We start from the raw sequence: 9,914 nt of genomic DNA on the forward strand, positions 1-9,914 counted from the left end.
CTTAAGGGGACACTTCAGGTTCAAAATGATTTTTTTTAAATATCAACCAATTTTAATGAAAATTTCATAGATTGTGAATAAAGCATTTAGAAAGATATTCCCAAAATTTGAAGCAAAAATATTAATTTGTTGAAAAGTTATAATTTTTTTAATAATTTATCCGCAAGTTAAATTACTAAATGTTCCAATATTTCAAAATGTTTCCTGCGCATGAGTTTTTATCGTAGCTGTATGAAACTCATTTATATTACAGTTTGAATAAGTATAAATAAAATTGGATATGTTTGAACAACTTAGCACTTAATTTTAAACAAATAAAAAATCAAAATATCATAGTCTTTATATAATTTTTAAAAATTGAAATTTAAATAACAATTTAAAGTAATTTAAAAAATATTCAGTGAGTATTCAGCTTTTATTTATATCACATTGGTTAGGGAACATTAGACCAATCATATATATGAGAAAAAAATAAAGATTTATTCAAAACTCATGCGCAAGGAACTTTTCGAAGTTTGAATATTATCGTAAAAAAACAACATTGAGAAAAAACAGTTTAACTATAAAAACAGACAGTTTACATAACCTTGTTTACAAATCTTGAAATGCTTATAACTTTGCAAAAAATGACTGAAATTGAAAAATTTTTCTTTTAAATTGTGGCTAGATATAACTATTATTTTTTGAAACAAAAATTGAAAAAAGTATAATTTGGTCGATTTTTGGGTTTTTCATCGTGAAGTGTCCCCTTAAAGTTCAGACGCAACTCTTGGACTGTAGCTTCACTTTATGTTTTGCATTATCACAAGAATGCTAACCCACACATCTCGAGATCCGAGAGATAGACAACAACAAAGAAATAAGCACACATGCAAAAACAAAACAATTGGCGAGAGACACGTGTGGCACGGGGCCTCACAATTGGCGAGATATTCACAACATCGCCATACGCATACAGTATCAAATATATGCAGTTAAAAAATTCTTATGTTTTAAGTATTAATTTGCATTCTAATACATCAATAACTATTTTTAGAATTTTTTGTGTCGATCTTATTTAAACAATGTTGAATTTCTATTGTTAATTACATAATAATCCTAATTATTTGCTATGACTTTTTTTATTTTAGTATTCCTTAGTTACTAAAAACTGTAATTAATTCTGTATTGTTTTATAAAAAATTTCATGTGTTGCGTGTTAGCTTTAGTAATAGATAGTAAATCATTGAAACAGTTTCAAAAAGTTCCCTCATACTAAATTAATAAATACGTATTGCAAAATATGCATAAAACTGCCCTTTGCTTCAATACATTTTATTTTAAGCAAACTGAGTTTACAATATGATTTTGGATTACAAAAATTTTCGTTGGTGATTTCATAAAAAACTAAAAACAAAACTAGTTATTCATTTAAAATTTTTCTTGTCTATGTAAAATAATGAGGTTTTAACATATTTTATGGAATGCATTGGAATATTATTGTTGGAATCCATTGCATTTTCCTCTTTTGCACAAATGAATGAGTGCTAATTATAATGTGCCAAATTCCTACTTAATACTACTTGTACTTTTTCATTATACTATATAAATGTTGAAGCAGTATTAAATTTCATTGTTGATGGTAGTGGATTAAAATTCAACTGATCCAAATTGTTGCCATTTTATCTTTGAGCAGTGCACTCCATTATAGTTTTCTTTATACCCAATTTTCAAATTCTTGTTGAATATAAAAGCACAGTGAAAATCGTTGTAAAAATAATCATTTAAAAACAAAAACTTCTCTATTAAATATATTTTTTGTAAACTCTAGATGTAGAGTTATGGAGTATATGTATATATGCAGTGAAATCTCCATTAAGCGGACACTCTCGGGAACCGAATGTTTGCGATAGTTGTCCATTTAGGGGAAGGGTACACGAAGGCCATAAATTGTGTTTATAATAATTGCAAAGTTATCGAAATAATCTATAATAACTATTTACAATGATATTTATTTCAACTTAACGAAATTATAATGTTTACAGCAAAAAATGTATGAAGAAATTTGATATTTGCCTTTGTTTTATATTTATCCTGTTAAAAAGAAAGATGTGATCGAAGCATACTTTAAGCAGATTAAACCATATCTTCATGGTACATTTTTAAAGAATTTTTTTCATCAATCTCATCATTTTTGGATGGATATCAGTTCCTCAATACAAGTTTGAGCATCACTTAAAGTTCTCAGAAAGCATCCATCGAGTATCCGATGTCATTTGCAACTATTTTGTCCGTATTTAAAATTATTCTTCTGACTTTCAACATTCTCGTCCATACATTTTCGAGCGAATCGGATTTGTGAACTCAAAAGATTCAGAATTCATGTCATCTGCTTTTTGGTGTATTCTCTTTTTAAAACTGCCTCAGTAAAATGGTTTAGCTTCTTAATTTTTTTAAACTTTCAGATGGCAATTATCCACAAAAAAGTGTATAGGGCGTCCATTTTTAGGTCGAGGCCTTGTCTAAGCTTTAAGCTTCTCATCGAGTGCTTGAAAATGAGTTGCCTATATAGCACTTTGAAGTTTTTAATAACGTCTATTGAAAGAGGTTTGAAGGAAAGAATGCAATTTTTTGATGAACATCTGGGTGAGATGGTATTTAGAAGAAGAATTTTTCTTGTCATCCTTATCTGACAGAATGCTTTGGGAACTTTTTTAACCATTTATTAGCCCCAGTTTCTCAGCTGAATCTGTAACATGGGTATTGATAGATATTCGAATTGGGTTCTCGTTTCCCTTTTAACACCCCAGTTTCATTCGTTTCTCCTCTGTTTTTAATGATATCTGCAGCCAATCTTAAAATGTTAGGCCCATTTTCAGACACTGCTTTTTTGGTATTTGGGATATGCCTCAGTATTTTCTTTCAAAGTGATTATTTAAACAAATTATTAAACAGGCATTATTTAAACAAAAAGAGATTTCCTCAAGAATAAGGATCTCGAGTACTCTTTCAAAATAATTTCAGACATAGCTACAGAGAAATTGAAATATATATTTCCTAATTATGTTCATAGATATTTGAATGGATGCTTCTATTCCTTCCCCATTGCTTGATAGGAAACATTGGCGAATACACCTCATTGAAAGTAAGTATTATTTGATTTATATGAATTCTTTTAATTCAGCTGTGTTGAATACTGATTAGAAATAAAAAGGATGATTTCAACTTGAGGGGGTCTCATGATTCAACTCTCCATGAAAAGATATTATTTTATCTTCTTTCTTGGAAAAGATAAATGATTCTTTAGTACGGAAATAGATAAACAATCATTTGAATGATGGATAAGGAAAAAAAATTTACATGCTTTAAAAAATGGATGATCCATGCATTTCTTTTTTTTTTTTTTAAAGTGAAATAATATTTAGGGTATCTGGGCACCTGGAAAGTTATGAATTTTGGTACTGAACAAAATGTGTCATGATTTTTAACTGTTTTTTTAAAAAAAGTCATGGATTTAGGTCGCCAAAAATCTGATTTTTAAAATGGAATTTCCTACCCCCCCCACTAATTTCACAGTGTTCTGAATATCTGAATTTGTAACAAAATCCCCACTCACAGTCATATTTTGTTAAAATATAAAATGATATTTTTATCATGTTTCTTAAAAATGATGGTGTTCTTTCAAAAATGAAAGAAAAAATATCATTTTTTAAATGTCTTTTCAACTTCTACGATTTCAGAATTTTTATTATTATTTATTTTATCAATTTAAAATTCTTGCTGAAGCAAGTCAGTCATTGGCGAATTTTTTTATTCTGGGATGAGAACAGAAAAATTGGGAGTATTTCTTTCCTTTCCGATGAACGAGAAAAGTGTCTTTAGAATATAATTCTGCAGAAAAAAAGAAAGAATTTTTTTTTTTTTTTTTGCTTTTGTATTTTTTTCCGCTGTTTTATTGCTTCAACTCTTTCTTGATTCTGTTTTATAAATTTAAAACCTATAAATATGAAGATGCAGTTTTGGTATGCCTATCATTTCAATGAATGTTATTAGTATAATGCTTTTTAAATTTATTGTGTTTATGTCAGAGAAAATAGTAACTTCGTTAGTGGTGAAAAATTTATGAATTTGAAAATCTAAAATATATAGAGCAGCGATACCCTTCAAATTTAGAAAAAGATGTGCCTGGTTAGAAAATACTGTTTTCGGGCATAAATGACTGTGCGAAGAGTGTGGTTTCTTTTTCATAGAAAATGTCCTTAATGAGAGGTTTCATTGCATACAGGGAACTCTGTTATAACAACCCTTAGTTTTAGAATCATTGTCAAAAATAATGTATAGTATTTTAAATGAGGAATAAAACCAGTTGAATTGCTGTATGAAGTGTGATTCCTCTAGTGATCAAATGAATACAGTTTCAAGGGTATTTTTCTTCTCATACATTTGATTGTGTGACTGTTTCATTTTTGTCTTTGTTTTCAACTAAGATTTCCAAAACATGTTTTGACCTGTTTAGTAGCACAATCATTATTTTTTTCACCCTGTATATAGCTTCATATTTTGAGTGTGTCATTTACAAAAGCAATCATTGTGTGTATTGATAAAATAGTGATAAACTGTCAAGAGATTTGTGGAAGTATATATTATCAGTTAACTCTCTGTGGATTGAGCTCATTTGGAATGAAATTTCTCTGCTATTTTCCCCCATTGGGGAAAACAGGTTTTTTCATGCAAGAAAGCTTGTAGGCTCAGACTGAGGACTTAAAGTAATTGTTCCTAAAACAAGAAGAAAAATTGCTTGACAGAGTGTTAAATATCTCTTCTATTAAATAATGCTTTAAAATTCAATCATCCTAGTTCCTGTTCGTTCTGTGTAACTCTTTTTTGCAAAAGGAAATGCTAAGAATATCGGTGTGGTTTCCTGCTGCTTTTGAAACACTAATCTAAAACTCTAAGGACCTACTGTGCCCATCTCAGTTTTCTTGACCTTGGGCTCTGGGGTGCAGATGTTCTGGTCAGGTAGTCAGACGAACGCGGAACCCCCAGTGTTTTGTTCCCAAGCTTACTCGGTACTCATTTATCGACCCACTGAAGGGACGAAAGGCTGAGTCAACCTTACCCAGCCCGAGGATCGCACCCAGGACCTGTGGCAGGTGAGCGGGAAGCGCTACCACTCAGTTACCGGGCATCACACTTTAATCTAAACGTGTTAAAATTGAATCAGTTTCATTATCTTAAATGCCAAAAAAAAACCCCAATTTTTTTAAACAATAAATATGGTATTTTAATCGCGCAGAAGATTTTTAAACTAAAACAGGTGTGTGATGTAAAATGTGACATTTTTAGATAAAAAATTTAAAATGTGTTTCACTGCAAATTAAATTAAAATTTAATTTTTAAAATCAAATTAAAATTTTTAAAAATGTGTTTCACTGCAATGTTTCGAAAATAATATATTTAAGTATGAAAAGCCCTTTCGCCAATCTCATATTTTGTGTTGTGTAGACAATGTGTAGCTAAAATGGTACAATGTCAAAATTTCTAACTAGGCATGACTATTTTCAGCGTTAGATGAATTACACACAAAAAAATATAACTATTTTTATCATTTGTACTAATATGACTCATTCATTTTTCTGAAAGACTAATGATATGTATACACACCTTAAAAGCATTCTATCTATAAATTTTATTAGAAAATTTACGTATCGAATTTTGTAATTATATTTTTATATTATACTTTTTGTGCCAAAATCAAAGACTATTGTACCAATTTGCATTTTATATAATTATAATTTTAAAAAAAAATATTTTATGTATTATGACAGTGTTATTTGATAGTATGTTATATTTATAACTTTTTTTTTCTTCATATATTTTCTCAAGTGTCATGGTTGCATTTATTTTATGTTCTTTTAAAACTGGTTTGTGCAAAGATCTGAAGTTTTTTTTATTTTATATTTATTTATTTTATGATTTGTATTTTTGAATAAATGCTTAAGTTGAATGACTAAAGAAAAATTATGGAGTGTATTTTTTTATGGATTGTTTTTATTTATACAGTTTCGAATTTCATTGGAGGTCAATTCATGTAAGCGAAGGTGTACTTAACTATTGTAATTCATTTATGGGTAGTGGTTAAAGATGACCCTCATCCAAAAAGTAACTTATGTAACATTAAACAAATACAGGTTTCTTAAGAAAAGATGTGCTCATTCTTTTTACGCGTGGATGCATTGTTTAGTAGTTCCTGAAACAGTTTGTAGATATTCCAAACTAGAAGTAGGCTTCCCCTCATTTTCTTTCTCAGACCTAACCTTATTTTCTGTCATTAGTTTGGACCTAAAATTTCCTTCTGAATCTTTCCAACTCTCTGCAACTTTATTCATCTTCATTCAATATGATATGATAGTAAGGTATTGTATAGTTATTTGTAGTTCTGTTTGCTCTAGAAATATTCATTTCTTGACAATTTTGAAACGTATTAAGTATCTAGAATATATATATAGAATATATATATATTTTTTTCCAAAGTTGTCACTCGCTATTTTCTTCTTCTATGGGCCTTTTTGCAATACTTCATTTACATATGATCTTAGCAATTTATGTTTTTATTATACCTGTATGACTTTTTTGGATTAATAAATGGTTCTTAAAACATAAAAGTGTGGCTGAAACTACTTATATACATCCGAAACACGAACACATCATACTTTAGAGGGCGCTGAACTGGAGGAGAATGGCAAATTCTCTTTCACCCATATAAGTAATTTAAAGTAGAGAGAGAGAGTTCAGGTAAGCCTAGAGTAAATCATAAAGTTTTTTTTCAAATGTTTTTTAAAGTAACTGGAAAGTTATCTTATTTTCTTCTCCATGGTTTGCCTGAATTCGATTTTCTCTGAACTTTAAAAATACCAATGGAGATTTCTTTTGCAATAACTCATCCTCTTTTTGTGCTTTACTAACTTTTGATGATAAAATATTATTTGAGAGCCCTTAAAAAAAAAGGTGGGAAGTAGAAGCTTGATTAGACTGGGAGCGTTTTTTGGAATTTTCCTCACAGCTGATGATGAATTGCGGGCTCATCTTACCCATACTGTTAAGTAGGCTATACACTATCTGCCCCCAAAACATCCAAATACCCAGTTGTTAGGGTGGTTGGAAACATGAATTCTGATATGTATGCTGTGACACTATTTCTCCTCCAGCACGCTCCATTCACACACATCGAGAACGTGGTTTGACGAAATGGGTGTTCCAAAAAGGCCTTCTCAGAGCCCCAATTAGAGCAGAGATTACGTAGCCACTGCAAGCACAGCTGTTATGGAAGTCAAAAACTGGTCTTCCACAGAAGGCCGATGCAGAAATATAGACAAACATCCTTTTAATCAGGACAACAACTGGATATCCGGATACTTTTAACCAGATAGTGTAATTTAAAAAGTTGATCGCCTCTCTCTGATATTTTTCGATTTATGCTTTTTACAAACGGATTCTTCAAAAAAATTTAATGATTTTGCTCTTTGAAACTATTCAAGATATCAAGGATAATAAGTTTAATAATTAAAGAAAAAGATTTTCAATAGACTATTAACATTATATCATCTCAAGCCCATAATGTTCATTGAAATTTCAAAAAAGTTTATTTTTGACTTCCAAGTCATATTTTTCAATGTTCCCATGAAAAATAAGTTTTAACTTGTGAATCCATAATATTATAACACATTTATACAACAATTTCTGTACATTTTATTTACAAAATATAGTTTGATAAAATCATACAACTTCAATTTTTACAATTATATCACGTACAAAATAATGGTGAGTAAAATAGCAATTTGTATGAAGCAGTCATATCTTCTATTAGTTCAGTAGTTTTTAGAGGCTCTATATATAACGTAGTTAGAGAGTTCGGGCAACAACCTGTGATGGACTAAGAGCCGAGACTTGAGGCACCTTTTAAAGAATACGAATTGGAGTGAATCTAAAATTTTAATATGTTATTCCAAGAAAAAGAATTATTTTCTTGCATTCAAAGTATCTTGAATAGATCAACATAATTGTTGTGCTATTCTAAAGATTTCTTGATAAGAAATCAATTCTAGTACAAAGAAACAACTAAAAAAGAATTGAAGAAATTTTGCTGCTGTAGCGTCTTTAAGTTTGCAGAAAAGTACATCTTGATACAGTTAACATGATTTTGACACGGAATAAAAGTTTGAGAGAAACTCGAGTGTTGTACGAAATTTATTACAATTCTCAAACCACGTTTTATGAATTTACGCTCTTTGTAAACATGATTTTCCCCACACTTTTACCCTTACCATAGTTTCGGGAAATTTTGCTTTTTCCATACGACAGTTAAGTTCAACTTCTAACTTAAAGGTACTGCCGTAAGGAAAAAGAAGCAAGATTTGTCGAAACCATGGTAACGGAGAGTGGCGATACCCTTATTCTATTTACAAAGATTATCCTAATTCTTACACGTTTGAGACCACTCATTTAACAGTTATGAATGAATGATGGTGTCATGGAAAATAACTTTTGAATTTGAGAACTCAAAAATTTTATTCTGTAACTGAATGATCGGCTATAGTTTGTCTAAGATAAGAGCTTCTTCAGACATTCGTCTGGACCTGTGGAGGTGACTATGGTAACAAGTAGGGGTGTGGGGTCGGCGAGATTGTGTTAGCCCTAGAGTGAAGCTACCCTCCCTAAAATGTGCCGTTCTTGTTTCCATAGCACCAGACGGCCTCGGAGTTCTTACCTTAGACAAACTACATGTTGCATTGATCTTCGGCACCATTCATCTCCACTACCGTATAAACCTTTTTATCAGTTTTTTCCGTTCTTTTACAAAACTTTCTATAGATTCTAGTGGCTACCAGTAGTGCCCACATGGGCAGTCCGGTGAGCATGAGTTGAGCAATGACTGGCACGGATGAAAGATCAGCTTCTGGTTGGGGCAGGGAAAGCACCAGCATGACGAAAGCGACGGCGGGATTTTGGAAAGCTGTCTCAATAGACACTGCGATGATTTGTGCCTTATCCAGTTTGAAAAGCCAGGCCACCACTGCTCCGAAACAATATCCACCCCATGCAATGCTCAATCCGGCAAGCATCACCTGCAAAAGATAATAGCATGCTTTAGTTTCAGTGAGTGCTTAGACATTTAAATACTGAGGAAGGTTCATAAAAACGAAACTGTACTATAGTTTGTCTAAAGCAGGGACAAGAACATCCATAGCTATTCGTCTGGACCCGTGGCGGTAACTATGGTAACGAGGTATAACTATTTCAAGTAGAGGGGCGGGATCATTGTTTAGGACAGCTTTTTCTTTGGTCTATTGTGTTAGCCCTAGAGTGAAATTTCCATCTTGTTTCCATAGCAGCCAACGGCATCAGACTTTGTGGCGGGGGAAGTTCTTACCGTAGACAGACTAAATGTCGATTTTTATACCTTCGTTTGTGTTTTGTTCGCATTATTTTGCTTTTTTGTGATGAGCCGTGAACTTTTTTCAAGCGAACTTTGTTTGTTTGTAACACTCAGTAAGGCAACGGTATAAAAAGTCGCTTCAAAAATAAAACAATCGTTTGCTAAGAGATGGCGCTACATGTTTTCCCAAGAAGGCTATGGTAGGTTGACTGAATGTAAACAATAGCAAGTTTCCTAAAGAAATTTAGAAAACGTCCGGTGTATCCCTTCGCTTATGTTATGTTTAAGAGTGTGAACAGGCTCTAGGAAGTTTTATGGATGGTGTTTTCAATAGAAATGTAAACAATAACAATCTCGAGCTCGGGACCTACTCTAGTTCCGGTTAAAAAGTTTGCAGCTGCTTACTACATGTTATTCTGATAGGCGATGTTTTCAAACGGATAATTTTGTTTTCAATAAAAGAAATAAATTAGATAATTTCTGAGCTCAAATCTGCCGT

General features: G+C 31.5%; 1 protein-coding gene across 1 annotated transcript in view; it reads right to left on the reverse strand.

The window, feature by feature from the left end:
- Window positions 1–7,704: 7,704 nt before the first annotated feature.
- LOC107447794 (P3 protein) overlaps window positions 7,705–9,914 on the reverse strand; it is a gene marked incomplete at its 5' end in the record, with an annotated part of 16,190 nt that continues 13,980 nt past the window's right edge. Inside the window, 1 exon segment of the mRNA XM_016062808.4 lies at window positions 7,705–9,104. Coding sequence (XP_015918294.1) covers window positions 8,757–9,104 — 348 coding nt within the window. The 3' untranslated portion in view covers window positions 7,705–8,756.

Source organism: Parasteatoda tepidariorum, chromosome 4 (genome assembly GCF_043381705.1).
Source record: "Parasteatoda tepidariorum isolate YZ-2023 chromosome 4, CAS_Ptep_4.0, whole genome shotgun sequence".
NCBI lineage: Eukaryota > Metazoa > Arthropoda > Arachnida > Araneae > Theridiidae > Parasteatoda > Parasteatoda tepidariorum.